The sequence below is a fragment of the Labrus mixtus genome, chromosome 3, assembly GCF_963584025.1.
Source record: "Labrus mixtus chromosome 3, fLabMix1.1, whole genome shotgun sequence".
NCBI classification, from domain to species: domain Eukaryota; kingdom Metazoa; phylum Chordata; class Actinopteri; order Labriformes; family Labridae; genus Labrus; species Labrus mixtus.
In genome coordinates this window covers 24,764,216-24,783,583 of record NC_083614.1, presented here as the reverse complement: position 1 = coordinate 24,783,583, position 19,368 = coordinate 24,764,216, and the positions used below count along the sequence as shown (strand labels likewise).

The 19,368-nt window shown below is 40.2% G+C and overlaps 1 protein-coding gene across 2 annotated transcripts; it reads right to left on the bottom strand.

Moving 5' to 3' along the window:
* Positions 1-812: 812 nt before the first annotated feature.
* Positions 813-11,096, bottom strand: nr2f6b (nuclear receptor subfamily 2, group F, member 6b). Of its 2 annotated transcripts, none has more exons than XM_061034157.1 (5): positions 9,234-11,096; positions 8,130-8,224; positions 4,742-5,073; positions 3,838-4,084; positions 813-2,818 (listed from the first exon to the last, which is right to left on the bottom strand). In XM_061034157.1, exons 1-5 carry the CDS (start codon positions 9,500-9,502, stop codon positions 2,544-2,546), a joined length of 1,218 nt encoding a protein of 405 aa, XP_060890140.1. In that variant the 5' UTR covers positions 9,503-11,096; the 3' UTR covers positions 813-2,543. The 2 variants fall into 2 exon arrangements, with proteins under 2 accessions (XP_060890140.1, XP_060890139.1); XM_061034156.1 differs by having other exon boundaries at positions 4,742-5,076; positions 9,234-11,095.
* Between the last annotated feature and the right edge of the window lie 8,272 nt (positions 11,097-19,368).

Below are 19,368 nucleotides of genomic sequence, written 5' to 3'. Positions count from 1 at the left end.
TGCTGCCCTCTTCTGGTAAACCACTTTTAAAACCTTTTATTAAAGATGTCACTGTGCTACTTTTAGCGCTGTAAGTATAACTAAGTTGACTCTTTACACAGAAAAACTTTCCAAAGGACTATAGAAATTAAACTATCTGAAGAAAATGCAGAATTGCTGAATTTGTTGTCTTATGTCATGGATCTTCCCTTCTTTTGAATGAATGAGTGAATGACCATTTCACCACCATCTGCATGTTAGTGGTTTAAACTTGCTGTGTATAGTGATTGTGCTTTTGTTGGGCATAGCTTTGTGGGGCATTTTAATAAAAGATCACATTTCTCTGTTTGATAAAACCTAACACAAATAAACACTGGTGTTTGAGCATATTTTACATATGAAAGCATGAGCCAGTAAATATGTTTTCCCTTGAGTTAAAAGTAAAGGTAAAGTAAAAAAAAAAAAAATTATAACAGTTTTCTGTGGAACTATCTGTTGATAAAGTACTACAATCAAGGATTTCGATGTTTATATACAGTATATCAAAGTATATCTTATCTTATGTCTTAAAGATACTCTGTTGATCCACATTGAAATGTCCTCGGGATGCACAAATAACCAGTCAGCCACATATGAACTTCTTTTTGCATTTTGGCATGATCATAGGAACATGCTTCTTTTCAAAACAGAAACAAAATCAAATCAAGATTCCAACAAATAACACAAATTTAACTCAAGCATGAAGAGCCTCATGACATACGAACAGATTATAACCCCCCCCCCCACCTCACCCCAAAAAAACAAAACAAATGACACATTTTGATCCACCTAAGTATCTTTTTTTCAGTCATTTAATTTGGCAAGAGAAAACATTTGTCACAATGAGCTGCGGTTAGTGGCAGAAACACTCATGAATGTGACGACTTAGTACCTTTATCTTAGTACCAACAAAAATCCATAACCGTTCAACACATACAACACGTGGAGAACTTTGCATAAGAATAACTGTCTGAACATGACCTCTGTCCACGTGGTGGTGCTTTTACACGATGCTTTTAAAAAGGAAACCAAATATGTGAAAGAAAAAAAATCAAAATGATCTACCACTACCTTTATAAAAGCAAACAGACCGTTTGAGATTTAACAGAAGCGCAAAAGTCACCAGACTGCAGCTTCCTGTTAATGATGTCAAACTTTGGGTCTCCGCTTATATCAAGTTTGACATTTCAAAACATTTTTAAAATACATTTTGGACAAAGTGTGGTGGAGGTCTATAGGGGGACTATAACTGTTAATGGTTTCTGTGGTAAAGACACCTTGATCCCTTTATATTCATCTTTAGCACATGGATTTACAATCTCCGTCTTTGATGTATAAAATATGAGGTAATAATGTTCGACAGGGATGTGACTATCTGAGTGCCAGGTTGTGTTTGAGTACATTCCCCTCCACTTAATGTACATTACATCTGCAAGCACAACATTGTACAATCTACTATATTTTAGGAATAGCTAACCATTTAGGAATTACTGTATGCACAGCAACTAGTTAGCTTAACTTGGCATAAAGACTGGATACAGACTGGAATAATTATCAACGCTCTGTCTAATGGTAACAAACCAGAGCTACAGCACCTTTATTTATGAGTTAGGTTTAGAGGTGTTGGCTGGAGGTTTTTTTTTTTTTTTATTGTCTTAAGATAGTTTCAGACTAGCTGTACCATCCTTTTTCCAGTCCTTATGCTAAGCTAGGCTAATTTAAGCTAGCTGTAGCTTCATATTGGCAGCAATGACATGAAAGTGAAATCAAACTCATGTTAACATACAAGAAAGCAATAATGATATTTCCCATAATGTTGAACTATTCCTCATAACATACAAAATGTCTAATATACACAATACTTCAAACAGTACAATATACATTACAATGCCATTGTCTTTGTTTTTATGTTGTACAACGTGATTCTTTGCAGTCTTTGACAAATACATTTGGTGACAGTCTGATATTTATCGAACATGACATGACATGACTGTGACGATGTAAAAACTCCAAAGCTGCCACCGAAGTCCTGCCTTTGAAAGTGGCAATTCTATGGCTTCTCTTTGATTTAAAAGAAAGAAAAAAGAAATCAGGGAGAACACACAGAGACTGGTTCAAACTGAGTCACATGAGGGGTGATATGGGAGGAGGTAGTACAGGCACATGGCCTCATTTTAGAGTCTGAACTTCACTTAAAGCCCTGTTGTTGTTGTTGTTGTTGTTGGTTTTTTTTTCCTCCAAAGTGAGACTGAGAGAGATCAGACAGCGGCCAGTGCTAAACTCACAAGTGCTGCAAACATAAATATAAAGACAATTACACGTTTAGTTCTCCCAAGGCAGCTTTAGTTTGCCTTAGACCAAACTTTAAACAGAAAATGTGGGAAGAGTTGACCTTTATGCTCACAAACAGTACCATAAACTTCTGCGATACCAGTTTGTATCCATAACATTCAGTTTGTGTTTGTATGTAGCTCTGTTTCCTCCCAATCTGATCTCGGTGAGTCTCACTCTGGACTCAGCAAGGTTTACTGTCCTGGTACGTAGGGCCAGCTGATGGAGCTCCCTGATAGCTGCATGTCTCGGATCAGCGTCTCGATAGGCGTCTTGCCCACCAGTCTCATGAAGAAGAGCTGGGAGATGAGGTTTGCTGGCACAGCTCGTAGAGCCGGTAGGCGCAGCAAGAGGCGGCCAAAGCGCTGAGGCTGATTTGGGTACTGTAACCTCTCGTACTCTGTCAGGGCGACCTGGGCCTTCTCCTGCAGGGACTCTACATGGGCCGGGTCAGTCAGCCCACATGCATCTGTAAGACAATGACACATAGAATTGTCTTTTAATTAGAGCTGACAAACAATCATAAAAAAGTAATTTCTGAATTTTTTTTTTTTTTTTTTTTTTTTTGGATTCTCTTTTTATTGAATGTTTTTTTTTAAATTAAAACAGAAACAGGCAATGGGAAAAAAATACAAGGAAAAACTCTAAACATAAATTATTCAGAGGCTATATGTTCCCAAGCCTGCCTGCAAGTTCCCGCTCACCCACCCCCACCCCACGCATGTTCCCAGTTACGTACATACATATATCCACACAAACCTATACATACAAACATATCAATCAATAATAATTGATTCATAAAAATAATAAATAAAATAAAATAAAAAACAACAACAAAAATGAAGAATACAATTCATGCATCCATGTTATCCTAAAATATTTTCATGTTGTCAGAAATAGACTAGGGACTGACAAGCCCCTTGTTGGTGCCATAGATAACAGGACCACGTGCAAAATATTCACAAATATTTAAAAGGGTAATTGCTGAATTTCATCGGGATTAACGTGTTAACTCTGATAACCCTAGTTTTATTTTTAGTTTTCTTTGTTAGTTTAGTTTTTGTTTATTTTTTTTACTTGTGTGTTAAAGAAACATTTTTAGTTAATGCTTCATAACTTTTTTGATTTCTTAAAGGAATTGTCTAAACTTTGGAGAAACAATGGTTAAAGAGATCAATTGCACTCTTATAACAGTAGGATACATATAAAGCCGTAGCCAGCAGCTAGCTTGTTTAGCTTTGCTTATCACAAAGATTGAAAAACAAGTGGAAACAACTAGCGTGGCTAACTCATAGCATCTCCTGAATAGTCACTGCACACGACAAAGAACAATCCAGGCACAAAATCCCCCATGAAACTACATATTGTTGGTCTTACACCTGTTCTTTTGGACAAGCCATTCGACTGACAAGATAAAATGTGTGAAAAAGTGAAATTGTGCAGAGTCAGGCTAGCTGTTTCCTGCTGTTTTGTGAACCCTAAACTCACCTGGTGAAAACAGTGCAATGGCTTTGAGGCAGCTGTACTCAGCTGAGTCCACCTGGAGCCGGTTCAGCTTGTCCACCTGGTCCTGGAAAACCCGGACCTGGTCCATGAAGGACACGACACGCTCAGCCGACATGGGGGACGAGTGAAACCCGGCAGCTGCCAGCAGAGGAGCCATGTGTAGAGGCAAGGCAGACTGAGCTGCATTCAGGATGAAGAGCTCACTCCAGCTCAGCCTCAACAGCGCCACCTATAGGGTCGATTGTAGATTTAAAACATGTCACTTAAGAGTAGTAAAGGATAAGAGATCAAAAACAAACTTTTTAATGTAATACTTAAACATTAATAATGACTGTGTTCTTATTATTATTATTTTTCAAGTCATGAAAGCTGGCAGTGTGCCGCCCAGGACAACATCAGGATTATAAGATGATCAAAGAGAAAAGGCAGAATATGAAATATTTTTTGTAAAAAAATTGTGTTTTTTGAAGCTTTGGCTTTTTTCTTGGAAACAATAGATTGAGACGTTAGTCCAACAAAGACTCTTCAAATGAAACAATTGGACGCAAAGTGAAAATGACACTTTGGCAGATCTGTTTGTAACTCGAGTCCACATCGAGGCCATGACCTCTGGCCGCTGACCATAGAAATAAAATATCTTCAAACCCTTTAAAAGTTAATCATGTGGTCAATGGTATTTTTTATTGTAAGCTGCGGTACAAACAACAACTTCTTTTGTTTTTTAAAGAACTCGAGGTGTTTGTTTTAGATGAAAGATAAATTTAGGGACATGTGAAAAAGACCTTATTAGTAGCATCATTTCCTATTATTCTTTTAAAACAATACTTGGTTGAGATTTTGTTCAGGTTCGTGAAACAATCACTAGGTGTTGTTTTTCCTGACTGACCTGCTCTGAGACTGGAAGCTCTGGGAAGTATGGGATGTTTCTGGCCCACTCGATGGTGCTGAAGAGGAGCCGGGCGGCCAGCTCACAGATACTGTCGATGCCCATGACGGAGGCTCCGCTCGCAGACGCCTGCATTTGTGCCTGACTGTAAGGGGTCCCGTAGCGGCTGTTAGGGTACGGCTCAGCCCGGAGGAGCTGGGAGATGAGTTCTGACACTGGCTGTCCGTTGAAGTAGTCCGCCCCAATGTGACCTGGTACTGGTCCACCAACTCCTCCTGCCATGGAGTTTGGACTGATACCTGTGTGAGCTGGAGGGATGCGCCCTCGCTGGACTGCTGCAGGAAGAGAGGGAAGACAGAGAGCACAGTGAGAATCAGATTTAGTGCCTGTCAAAAGTTAAATGATTTGTATTCTCTTACACATGTAAAAAATAACATTTGCTGTAGACTACTTTAGTGATGGTTTGTATGGTATAAAATGTGCACTGATGAAGTTAAGAATGTTATTTTAGTTATTACAGAAAAAACCCCAAGAGTCTCCATGCTCGCCAGTTTCATAACCTCCCTCCCCCTCTTATAATTTCCCATAACAGGCCTTAATATCCCATGAGCTTCTGTGGTTCATATCCTTGACGACTAGATCTAACAAGTTACCTTTAAAGGACTTGTATCCCTTTAAAAAAAAGATTCCCCATTGTCCAGCTATTCATTCAGCTAGCCTACTCCTACTCCAATACCAAAAGGCATGTGTATCGATATATCAACTAGTCTTATTGCAAGCTGAACTGGATGAAGAAACATAATCAAAAATAAATTACATCTAGTGTAATGTTCATCCTTTATGGAGGTCTTTGGTGTTCAAGCAACAAATGATGGTCTCTTTTTCTTGTTTTGATTCAAACTCTCTGCAAATTAGTTATGATTTTATGATTATCCTACAATCCTAAAGTAGCAAGTAGGCCTATAGAAGTGTTTTCTTTTTTTATCATATTTCAAAAACTTAGAGAGCATTTTATCGCTGTTGTTTGAACACTGCTCTGTTTTTTTTTTGGTTTGCCATGATGTTCACATTGGGTTTAGATCGTTGAATTATATGCAGTACGACCATAGCCTTACAATATAATCACAAGTCACAGAGGTTGTATATTATGGTTTAACTCCATTTTAGTCTTAAAAGATTAGACTATAATCTAATGGAATTAGGCAGGGCTAGGTAAATACACAAATGTCCTGTCTGAACCTAACACATAACTAGTTGTTCTAAATAGCAGTAAACATACTTTTATTGCAGTTTCACTGTAAGTAAAAGAAAAAGACGTTATATTACACATTTAAACCATAGACTGTAAATATCACGATTTAAATATATATATATATATATCAACTTGTTCAAGACAAACCCAGAAATAGGCCTTTCACCAAGGAGGAGATGCTCCTGTCCCCATGGTAACCGAATTTCCTCAATGACTTAAAGTCTTAAACACAGGCTGTGTCCGAAATCACTCACTCATTCCCTACTCCCCATTCACTATATAGTGCACTATATAGTGGATAGGGAGTGATTTCGGACACAGCCATAATCTGTTTTCAAATAATTTACTTCGGTACACCATTATTAATAGCTACCTAGCCGAACAAAACACAGTAACCCGGAATAAAGCGAAACCATCCCCGAAAAAGAGTGGCAGGGGGGTTGTGATAAAACACACTTTTTAGACATAGCAGCCGCAAGTTCGCACCAAAAGTTGGTTATACACTTAATGTTAGTTTGGTGTGTTGTAATTGCTCATTTACCTTGGTTAATTAAGCCACCTTAAAAGTCATTATTTGTTGTATAAACTGCGTGGAGTTTGGTCATCGTGTCTGCTAAGCTGTTGTGTTCAGTGTGCCCTCAGTCTTACCTTACAGGTATGTTATTGTGTTAAATTGAGATCTGTCTAATGTGCACTTTTTTACAAGAACTCCAATGTAGCCTCAGCCTAAATAAAAAATAAAAATAAGATTTGAGCTACAATAAACTATATAATTCTGTGGTGGGGGACGGGGATAAAGCTTGCACATTTGTACTGACTTTGCCCTTCAACACGCAGATCCTGATTCCTACCTGAATGGTATTCTTCAGACTATGAGTAAACTCTCCAGCTGCTACACTTTCCAGACTGCGTTAAAGGTGAAAAGACATTTCCAGGTAATGTGGAAACAGCACGAACTGCGTCACGGCCGCTGCCAGCATGGTTCATTAATAACCAGGCCCAATATAACCCCTGGCATACCGTCACCTCAGTGCACATTATGTATGGGACTGCTCATGGTATCCACTGACACAGACCGAAATACCATAAGTCCTACAGTTAGCTTAGAGTTTACAAGAATACAATTACAAATGGGTTTAAAGTGTTTTTTTGATTAGAGGATGGAAGGATGTGAAATTAAATCACACCTGCGGAAAGGGGAATTCTATCTTCTATCTAACAGAAATTAGATAAACCGTAGGTCTACCTGTTTTTAAAATGATATAGGATATATAATAGGGCTATGTAAGAGATGCACACAGAGCCTTCTGGGTTTAGACAGAACAGATATAGCAGACAGAACTTGTATTTGTTTTTTCTGTTATGCAAATCAAACATGGTTGCCTCTAGTTCCCTTTGGTCCCTGAAGCTCAGCAGCTGCTGGGCGTCAAACACTGGGCTGAAAACATGTTTTGGTTGACAGTATAAATATTGTGCTTTGGATTACTGGCAAATGTCAGTGGCTGTTTCCGTCAGAGTAAGCACTTTCTCTGTGAATTACCCATTTCTGACATTTTATTTACTTGCATGTGTGTTTTCCTGGTATTTGAATTGGTTAGTTTCCTTTCCTTTGCTTAAGGGTGTTTTTACACATGTTTTTAAAGCTATAAAAAGAAGATGTTTTACCTTAGCCAAAAAATAAATTATCCACCATCTTTATTAAATACAACATATAAATGCTCAAACACATACCATCAGTAATGATTATATTACTAAGTCATATCAAACCTGCATTTACTTATAAAGTTGCTCTTTGGATGTGCTAAAAAATATTAGGCCTACTGAACTAACTCATCATCATTTAATGTTTTTTGTGAGCCACTGAGCCAAAACAACATGATGATTCTCTGTGAGTCTTCCACCATTCACATTGCGCATCGAAGTTCGTCATTGTAAAAAAATAAATATATATTGCGGCGTAAAGGAAAGGATCGTAAACCACCATGATACAACAAGTCAACAGTAACCTCGAACATAAAGAAAGGATTCAGTCTTAGATTGTTTACCACTAGCATTAAAATATAATTAAATACATCCACCAATCCTGAAACTTAAACCTTTCACTTGCTGGGCACATCAACGACGGAGCTTTGATACCTTCTTTGCGCATTCCAACACGGAAACATTTCTTCAGACGACAGTATTGGCACTGGTTGCGGTGATGCTGATCGATTTGGCATTCTCGATTTGATCTAAGGAGACAACATCAAAGATACATTTTTAGAGCAAACAAAGAATTAAAATCCACAGCTCTTTCCTGATATGAAGCAAGATTTGAACATTGTGCAAGTTTCCAATAAGGAAGTGATGTTTGCACTGACATCTTTGCCCCCCCCCCCTCCCCCCCCCCCCCCCCCCTTCCCTTGCTGACCCCTGTGATGAGTGAACTGTGTGAGCCAAGGCTATTGAGGCTGTGACCTTTGTAAATCATCAGCCCTACACGCCCTTGTGCAGGACGAGGTCTGCCAGTGTTTCACATGGAGTATTTTTCAGCCCCTGGACATGACAAAGTGAATCAAGAGACACCCTACACTCAGAGCTGCTGCATTATTAGGTGGAAGCAATAACTGTGTTCAGAGGCTGAGAGGAGTCTTAATAAGGGTAAAGGATTGAGTTGCAACAATGCGTTCCTGCATGTGCTGAAGAATAATGGTTATGTTGACCTTCTGAGGCAATCCATCCTCACATGACTGACCTTCAGGGCTGTCATTTATTTTTTTCCTTTTTTTTCCTTCCTGGAGCTGTTTGTTAGACGTGTCCAAGGTTAGAACATATTATGCTGAAGAGAGACACAGACTAAAATGCTTTGTCCTTTATAAATGTGAATAACTATATAAAGAAAATGTATCTCTATAAATGACTCACTTTGAGCACTGTGAACATTTCATACAAGGTTTAGAACACACAACTTTAACTTTAAAGATAAACCTTACAAATTAAAAGTGTGTTTTACTATCATGTATCCATTCCCTCCGGTTATTGGTGCCCACAGGAGGAGTAGTCATTGTTGACAGCATTTATAAACACTTTTGTCACCTAAAAACGACATTATGGTGATTTTAATCATGGACAACATCCAAAGAAGAAATCTAAGTTTTTAAGAGAAGCCCAACATAAAAAGCTGATCAAGTAAAAAAAAGGCATTTATTTATTCAACAGCTGATCATCTGTCTTCAATCTGAACCTCCCAGCAGCCCTCACCTGCAGGAGTAGTTGAGGTTTCTCCTGATGCTCCTCTTGAAGAAGCTCTTGCAGCCCTCACAGGTGAACACACCGTAGTGCTTCCCGCTGGACTTGTCCCCGCACACCACACAGTCCACCACGCAGGACTTGTCCTCGTCCCCGACGTCCACATCGCTGCTCCCAGCCTGAGGCGAGCCGTCATCTTCCTCCCTCCTCAGGTAAGCCTTCTCCCCCAGTCCATTAGTGTCCCCGTTGGGGTTGCCCCATCCCCCGCTCACCATGGCCATATTCTCTGAGCCACGCAGCCCTGAGAGTGGATCATACACAGACCCGCCCGGTCCCCCAGCTTCAAACTACACTCAAAGTCTAAAAAATGTCTCCACACAAGAGAACAGCAGCTCCAGTTTGTGTTAAAGGCAGGTTTTGTCCAAGAGGAACTCAAAGAAGGACAAAAAGTTGTCTCGTGCTCTCTCGTGTTGACCTTTTCTCCCCTTTGCCGTGCGGTTGTAATGACCTGGAGGTCCTTGGCAGTGTTGTTCTCTCTCTCTCTCTCTCTTCTATAATCCCTCTGCTCTCTCTGTTCTTGTCTTTCACCCTCGTGTTCTGTGTCCTGACCTCCGATCAATGGCCACGGAGTTCTGAGAAAAACTTCAGACGCACATTGAGCGGTTCAGAGTTCAAGCAGAAGAAAAGGGTGCAGCCTTGCTCTTTTCACAGGAAACAATAAATTACACTTTGACTCTCTTTCTCCCTCCCTCTCACTTTCTCTCTCCCCCCCCCCCCCCTTGTGGAAGAAGTAAAAGATACAAAACACCTCACTTATCCCTAAGCATGGGCACCAAACTGAGTCCAATCCAAAGGAAAAAGAAGCTGTGCCCCTCTGTCAGCGACAGGGTAGGACTTTCTCCGAAAAGGACAAGCGAGTGGGAGGAAAAATGAAAACACAGCTCTCCTTCAAGCAGGGTTAAACTGCCCTGCCCTCTCCTCCAACTTATAAACTAGTCCAACCAGTTTCTGCCATGCAGAGGTGTTATCTGCTGATCTGAGGCAGTTCTAGTCCAGACTCACTCTTGACTTGTCGTGGCTGTTATAGACGCTGAGGGGATGGTGATGAAGAGGAAAAAGAAGGTGTTGCTCTGGAAATGCCCAAGTATATGTTACAAAAGAAAAATTAAAAAGCTTGGACAGCAGGATTTGTTTGTGAAATTACCACATTCAACTTCAGCTTTCTTTATGCAGTGATTTTTTTTTTCTAACCAGGAAGTATTTCTTTCCTTTATAAATGGCTGAAAACTATCCGGATTCCGCGCTTGGTGTTGAAATAAGCAGCAAGAAAGACTGCGTTATCTCTCAAACTCTTGAAATAAGTCCTCCTCTTCTTGCGTCTTTGGTGAAGAAAGAAAGTTTTCTTTTGGCTCCTCCAACTCGTTAGAGTCTGTTCTGTCAAGAGGCTCAAATGTCACAGAGAAAAACAACAACCTTAAACAAAACCAGACTCGAGAAAATGTCCTTGTTTGCAGTTTGGCCTCCTCTCTCAAAGTGTCGTCCCTCTCTTCTTCTCTTGTTTTGTCAGTGCTTGTCCATCCAGCAGTAACAACCAGAGGCCAGAACCTCTTTTGCATTCCCTGTCAGCAAGTCAGGGTGTACTGTTGCACTCTTTACAACTCTGCCCATCCGCTTTTCTTTCTTTCTGTTGGCACCGGCAGGAATAAATTAGGCAAACAAGAGCAGGAAAAACACGGTCACAGAGATTTTTTAGTGAAAGCCAGGCGCTGCAGTGGAAAGCAGCTCAGTGATATATCCTCCACTACTCTTCTCTCATGCTCCTCTCAATCCTCTCTCTGTGTCTCTGCCTTGCTCCCTCCTTTAGGGAGAGTGAGCGTGTGTCTGTGTGCTGAGGGATTTGACACTGCTATTCAAGCCCTGCCGTTGCCATGGCGCTGGATGCCTTATAAGGCCAGTGGAGTCAAAGAGCACGGAGTGGGCTGCAGCCACACACACACACACACACACACACACAGATACATACACACAGAAAGAATGCCTGGCTGCCTGACTGGCCGCCTGTTTCCCCCCTGACCCCGGGCCAGCCTGGGAGCAAAGGGGGAGTTAACCCCGACACTGCTGTAAAACAAAGAGAAGGGTCTTGGGTCGACACACAGCCAGCACACGGCACTCACACTCATGTTCTCCACTCCAGTCTAATCCCAAAGAATTCCTCCGACTATGTTGACCCGACAATAACAGGGGAGGCTTGTTGTTGTTGAGCAACTTGTCAAAAGGTTATATGATACTCCACTGGTTCCTTTTCACACCTGCTGCATACACTCACAGGTCTGTGTGAGGGATGCCAAAGATCCTGGATGGTGCTGGTTGGTGCCCCTTTTTAAACTGTTTTTTAGAGCCACACTGGGAGGGTTCGGAAAAGAAAAGTCAGAATCGGTTTTAAATAGTTGAGAGACACAGTGTCCCTACTGTGTGATTCTGCACTTCATGATTTAGCTTCTGAAGCCCCAATACAGAGGTACAGTGGTGTGACCGGCAGCAGTGAGGTTCAAAGTAAAAGGTTGTAGGGTACCCAGAGGTCACTCTCCAGAACTCTCTGGCAATCAATCTGTGACCCTCCCTTCAAATTTAAATGTCTAGTCATAGTACCAAATTATAGAAGATGTCACCAGCATGATCGATTCCTACCTTGTTTTTTTTTTTTTTTTTTAATCTGCCATTATTGAAAACTAGTCTTTTAAAACAATCATAAGGAACATGAATTGTACGCCAATGCCAGACGTTAATGCAATGCCAACTTTTCAGTATAACAGAGAAATGTACATTTTCCCACACTTACCAAACACCTGTCAAGTTGTCAGACCACCAATCTCTAATCCTATTGGCTATCATCTGAGGACGATGAAAATGATGGCCAACCTCTCAGTCATTCGGGAGTAGTAAGCAGCTTGCGTCGCCTTTCTGCTGAGCAAGCTGCTTTCTTTTCTGTGCGCTGATGCATTGCTGTAAAATCCATGGATTTCCCCTTTAAGTTAGACTGTCAATGATCCACGGCACAACTAAAAGCACTGATGTATGTTTAAGTTACACAAACCTATCTGCATGTATTTGCGGTGCAGCTCATGCATCGTCTTGACAGTTTTCAAAGCTCCTGTGGAATTTCTGGCGTGCTTTGTCTGTCGTACCAGCAGCATTGTCATCTGAAGGTCTCCACGAAAAAAGGGAGGATAAATAAACAAACTGAGCCTGCTGCCAAGGTTTCCAATAACAGCCTCCAAATGCAGGAAGAAAAAAAAGCTCACAGTAGAGGTATTCACTGCTGCATGCCTTCTTAAAAGAACCTTTGTTTACCCAAAAAAGTGTTTGCTCATCACATGGTTTTCCAGGAATTCCCTCAGAATGACAAACCATTTCTTCCCTGTGATGTTCAAAAGAACATTTTGGTCCCTCAGGAGAAAATGTCAGAGAGGTATTTTGTGATTAAAAGGGCCGGCAGGAAGGGGAAGGCTTTCTCTTACGCCATTTTTGTCAGTGTGGTTAAGTCAGCCTTTTAAAATGTGAGCATAAGGTAACTTTAACCCACATCCGTCACAGCGAGACTCATTGTGCATGGATAGGCCTTTTGTTTGGTTAAGAGGTTATCAGGGCCCAAGCTAAGCTGCTATACTTTGAATTAGTGCTTTCCTCTGAGCCTTTGTAGCCAGCAGTGGCAGTGGACCATGTGGGAGAGTATCTGATACTTAACAATACTGGAAATGGCTTGTAAAGCATTAGTGGTAGGAAGTGTCAACTTAAAAACCATCTGTTTAACTGTCATCTGGTTTATTTTAAAAAGCCTTCTGTCAGGTTTAGTGGATGAAAATCATCCTGGGAAAAGAATAATAGATGTTTGAGGATTATGAAATGTCCATGTTTTGTTTTTACATACTTAATCAGAGAAACATTGTCAAATTCATCATGCTGTAAATTTATGTTCCTCTGACATTTAAGTAGTGGGCGCTGCTGATGCAAAATAATTTTTGTGGACACAGACCCTTAGGGTTACTGATATTTACTGATTTATTTCAAACAAATGTGAACATAAATATATTAATCCAACACATGAATATCTTCAGTTGAACATGTCTCAATTTGTATTTTGGTTTGTTTAGATATTGATTTTAATGTAATCTTTGTTATCCTTTGTATGGAAGTCTTTATCGACGGTCTCTCTCTTTGAGATTAATCATTAAATGAACACAACTTTGCCAACTTGAGCACAATAACATAAAAATTGTACATTTTTAAAGGAGCAGACAACAGTATTTCCTAGGTATGTGTTAGGTAGAAGAAACAGGTTGGACCATTGACCTCTGACTTTACTTGTTTGGTTGCTTAGATTATCAGCAGCTTTGGCATGTGAGGTTAAAACCAGACAGTTGGTGTATGTTACCACGGTTTGTTGGTGTGTGTGAAAGAATTTCCCTCCTACAGCTGTTCTATTTATGTTGTTTTGGTTTCTGAAATGTCCTGTACTGTAAGTGTTCTTTTGCATTACCACTTATAGCTTACACATCTGGGAGTTAGTGTTGTGAATAGTGTGTGTGTGTGTGTGTGTGTGTGTGTGTGTGTGTGTGTGTGTGTGTGTGTGTGTGTGTGTGTGTGTGTGTGTGTGTGTGTGTGTGCATGTCTTGCTCTTTGAACTGCAGGTCAGGAATGCTGCTGCTCTCAGCGTGAAGTCGACTGTGTTGGAGTCTGTGCATTCTCAACACAGTCAGGAGTCCAAACCATCAGAGTGAAACAAACAAACCATCAGTTCACTCACCTGAACACAAGCACGCACGCACGCACGCACACACACACACACACACACACACACACACGCACACACACACACACACACACACACACACGCACACAGCCACCAGAGGAAACGACTGTGCTCAAATATTCCTCTTAAATACCTCTCTCTTATTTAAAGGTGCACTATGGAGATTTGGTGGTGAAATTTGAAAGTTGGAGAAGTGAAACAATTCAATGCTATATTTTCTGAACTAAACACACAAACTTTACTTAAAGAAAAAATGGGTCCCTGGAACACTGTTTAGCTACCAGGAGAGTTAAGGTTTCACTCTTGCGGCCCCCCCACCATTACTTCTCGCCTAGCATTTTATCTTCAAACTGTGTTGCAGGGACCATTTTTTTTCCCTCTGAGGACAGATTGTGTATAGAGTTATGAACATATAGCACATATATGACATATGTCATATTATTGAATTTAACTCATATAGTTTATGTCTGCAGAGTGATGCTTACACTTCGATATTCTATCTTGCCTGCATATTTACATGTAACTATACTAGGCGTCAAACTCCAATCAGTTCAGCTAAATGCATGGTACAAATGTTCCATTCTGCAGCGATGCATAGTTTAGCTTATAGGTGGCTGTTTTTTTCAATAAAATGGCCAAGCTGAACACCATCTCATGTGGTTAATACATTTACTATTCACAAGTACTGCATACAAGCCGACTATCCCTTTAATCAGGAGTTGTATATATCCTCAAAAGTGACTTGAAAAAGCTGCCTAGCTGGCTAATATACAGTCCTAAATGTATTCATGGTCATTAATTTAAATATCTGCGATTTTGTAGGGGGACCTATATGATTCAGGATAACCTCAGTGAGGTTGTTAGTTTTTCACTAAAGCATTGTTTGTCCTCTCTTTTTTCCAGAACATGTTTAGGTGTTATTTGTAGTTTTAAGCATGTGATGGTTTATGATACATAGTGGCTTGAATGTGTAAAAGATAAAGTTCATATTTAAGCTATAGAAATCTGAAGGCTTGTGTAGACAAGATGGGATCCCACACATACACTCAGATAGGCATGGACAAAAAAACTCTCTTTCAGGTTTAACCTGTTGCAGCTCTGTGGATCTTTAGTGTCGACTGAAATCTGACTTTCTTCAACAAAGTTCACATTTCTCATCTGAAAAGAAGAGATATTGAAACTACACAGGTTATAGTTCCCCTGCTGAAAATTAAGTGCTGACTTTTTGTATGAAAATGTTTTTGTAAAATATCAGAAAAATGAAAACCAGTATAACTGATCTTCAACGCCCTCTTTCTTTAGAGCATGGAAGTGTGACCCGAGTTTGAAACAGTTACGATAATTCTCCACAAATATAATCTTTGAAGTCTGAAAACTGCATTAGTTAAAGTGTAGAGGAATGTGAACACCGGGGTTAAACTTTAACTCTGAGGCGTAACTCGGGTTGAACATGAGAGAGCACATGAGTCTTTGCTCCTTCCTCATTAGCCTCACTGCCCTTTGGCCTATAGGGAAAAATCATCTTTTTCCTCTCTCCCCTCTCTCTCTCTCTCTCCTCCTTTACATAACTCTCGCTCCATCCTCGGGCCTTTGACCTCAAACGAATGACGGAGCAATTCAAAAACACACAGGGCAGTGGAACCTGCCAAAGAAAAACATCTGCTGGGGTGAATCAAGAGAAACAAATGGTGTCCAATCAATGTTTGGCATCCTCCCCTCCCAGTACCTGCTGGGGATGGTGGGAAACTTCCCATTTGGCCTGCGTTGTTGTTATTTAAACCAGCTAACATGAACAAGATAATAGCCTTTTGTTTGTCCATGAGTCAATAGAACTGTTTACTGTATCGACAGTGGAACTTTTGTCAATGTGTCAGATCTGAAGATAAGATGCATTATTGAATGAGGCGGTTGTTAAGCTGTTTCAAATTGAGTAGGAAAACAAGCCTTGGCTTTGCGTTAGCTCAACCACTTGAACTCTGATGCTAACATTGCAGGTGTTATATTTTTACGTTGCACCAGAGAATAAAAGAGTAATGGTGTCTGCTGCAAATGTAGTTTTAATAAGTTTATAAGGGCGGCCATTCCAGCGGATGAAGAATCTGCTTTGTTTACATTGAAAAGAAACGATTAGCCAAAGTGTTTTCTTAAGATCTGAAGTGCCCATTAAGAGGCTGTCAATAGAGATGAACTCTTTGCCACCAACCATTAACCAAGCCAGCTTTTTCAGACAAGGCATTAACCTAACACTCTTTGCAGTCACAACATGTTTTATTGTGTTCCCAATCACCAGCTTCAATCTCCTGTAAATCTGAGTCCAATCTGTTGCTCCCTAAATGTTCCCTCTGCTGTTGGCCCGCTTTTGTCTACGGGTCAATTAAGGTGCTTAAACAGGACAGAAAATGAACTTAATCAGCTCACTGAAGAAGACTCAAATGCTTTAACAGGATTAATGAGAGGCCACTCCTCCCGCCATCTTTCCTCTCTAAACACCTTATTGCTGTAATCTACCGAGCTAAGTGACCTCTTTAGTCTCGCACTGAAGAACATCCAGACTTTGTTTTCCCATCTAGTCTTCACGTCTATGTCTAAGGTAGCCTACATTCAATAGTTGGTGTCAAATGTGCGATTATGCATCAGTTCCATATCAAAATGCTAAAATACGACTCGACCTTCTGAACAGATTTTCTTTATTTCTTTTCCCAAAATGTTCAGAAAAAAGTTCAAACAGATAAATTCATAATCTTGTTTATTTTTGCAATACATTTGCTCACCTGCCTTCTGGGGAAACAGCAAACACACAAGAGTGAAAAAGGAAGTGTGTGTGAAGATTGTCTGCTAGCTCTTCTTAGCTAATGTTGTTAGCCTTTTAGAAAAGAAGCTAACAACAATTTGTTGCGATAATTTTGCAAAAAAAAAAAGGTAACGTGAGTAGAAGCAAATGATAATTGGATGGGGATTTTTAATACATCACCTTGTCCCTGAACATGACTTCTTTATGAGTCATAGCAGAAATATTTTCATTGGAAATATTTTATTAGCCATCCCAACTACAGCTCCCATGATGCAAAGCTGCTGTATGATATGTTCAAACTACATCCTTGTTTAAAAAAAAATAATTAAAGAACCTCTAGCTGAATAAACGCTTCATGTGAATTTCGGCTACCAGGAAGGTGGGGAATTAAATGTGTGACTTTGACAGTGTAAAGTTGTGTAGATTTTCTGGAGAGAAAATAAATTGTCCAACAGCATCCTCAAAAATGATCATCCAGTTCATCTCTCTCTTTTCTGTTGTAGTTGGATAACTATTGTTCAAAACATCAATCTTAAAGATACAAAGATTCAAAGTATTCTATAAAAAAGTGTAGTCTTTTTGATTCTCTAAACAATGACACTATCGTTATCAAGCTACTATCATCACCTGACTGTATTTACATCTGGATGTGAAAATGACCGTAGATGACTTGTCAGTCCTCCCTTTTGACCTGACGTCGTACATGTATTGGATTACAGACTCACAACACTTGAGACCAGACAGGTATAGACCGTGTACAAGCTGCCCCAACATGTCAAGCCCAATCAGCTCCTGTTACCATATATGTGGTATTTATCACTACAGGTCACAGAGGGCAGAACCGTGCAGTGTCCTAGAAAGATCTATTACAGGTGATGCTGATTTATTTTTATATATCTGGACAGATTGATGGCAATTGTTTCCACTGTGTGATTCTAAAAAATTATAAATCAAAAACTGGACTACTGACTCAGAGGCCATGAGGGAAGATTGTTGGTGAGGCAGATCTGAAGACGACTCTCACTTCAACGCAGCAGTGCCAAAAACTGCAGTTCTTTGAGTGGCCACTTCAAGTTAGCCCCAAAAGTGGGTAGATCTCTAGAAGGTTTTATTAAAAACGAAAAAAAAATGTAAGCAGAAATAAGCACATTCACAGCCCGAAAAAAAAGTATTTGGGTATATAGCAACATTTCTATGTATGACCAGTATTCGTACAATTCACCAGTTTGATGGTTATGCATAATTAGGGGCGTGGCCAGTTAATTATTTCAGTAACCTTTACCTGTTAGTCTTGTTTGTGTTGTTTGGGCCTTTTAAAACAAATGTCATGGACAATATTTACGAGTTGAACTTCTTAACTCTCTTACATCCTGATTCAAAAGACAGAACAAAGGTTTTTTTAAGTTAACTAGCCGCAAGCCAAGTTTTACAATAAGTTTAAACCTTTAATATGACAACGCTTATCCAGGATGAAGGAATACAGAATTGATTTCAGGCATTCATAATATCTTTGAAGCTACAAAAAAGCTGGATGCAGTCTTGCAGTGGGAGCTTTTGCATATTTAATCCCCATAATTAGACCCAGTTTCTCGAGCGACAAAGTCACCCTCTTCATTAGGAGGTTTTCATGTAGCGATGGCCTGTTTGTCTGAGCAGTTTGCTGACATCATCTGAGTGGGCGAGGGCACAAAGAGGATGTGATCTGCCGTTTGATTGAGGTCACATGTTGGCAGTTCTCTGTGCCGATTGCATTGCATCCCCTTCCTCCTGACCTCATCCCAGGCTGGCTGGTGTCCAAATGCTCAGGAGTGAGGTGTCAGGTCAGCTGGCAGCATCCCAGAGCTCAGAGAGAGATGTATAGAGGAGGAGGATATGAGAGGGGATATGGAGTGGTTGTGACAGGTGAGCTAATGGCTTTGTGAAAGAAAGGCCATGGGGATGACGCGCAGGGCTGTGATCTCTTTATACAGCTTACAGAGGGACAACTTATTAAAATGAGGATTGGAAGCACAGAGTAAATGAGTTGACCTTAAACCCCCGGGTCACCGACCCCCTTCCTGTTGATCTGCGTGTGTGATTGCGTCCACCCCCACCCTGATTGACAGCCTCTGTCGGTGTCTCATAATGGTGCGGTATTTCTTCCCAGGCACTGAAAAACACCCTGATCCACAGGCTTGAACAAGGCCGTTGCATGTTTTAGGGTGGTTGGGTTGTAGATAGGTGCATAGTCACTACAGCACCTGAAAAGACTTCAAGACCTCAAGGGCTTTTTCACTTTATGAACTCTCTTTTTCACAAGTCTAATTTTACCAGATTGTATTTTGATGCATATTTTCTTCACACTACAATAGGGTTTTTTACATTAACGTAAGGTTTCATTGATTTAAATTAGAAAGTATGAAGTATGTTTGTATAATATTTATCCACATTAGCAAGAATTCTACTCATACTCTTATATAGCAAATAATTATCTAATAATAACACGTTATATCGACAACGAGGTATACATACAATTCTTTCAGATTTGGTAGGTAGTTTTCTCATTT

Coding starts and splice junctions, on each gene's coding strand:
- nr2f6b (XM_061034156.1), bottom strand. CDS start 9,502: ATGGCCATGGTGAGCGGGGGATGGGGCAACCCCAACGGGGACACTAAT. Junction 8,225..9,233: donor AACCTCAACTACTCCTGCAG/GTGAGGGCTGCT, acceptor TTGTCTCCTTAG/ATCAAATCGAGAATGCCAAA. Junction 5,077..8,129: donor TGTTGGAATGCGCAAAGAAG/GTATCAAAGCTC, acceptor CTCTTCCTGCAG/CAGTCCAGCGAGGGCGCATC.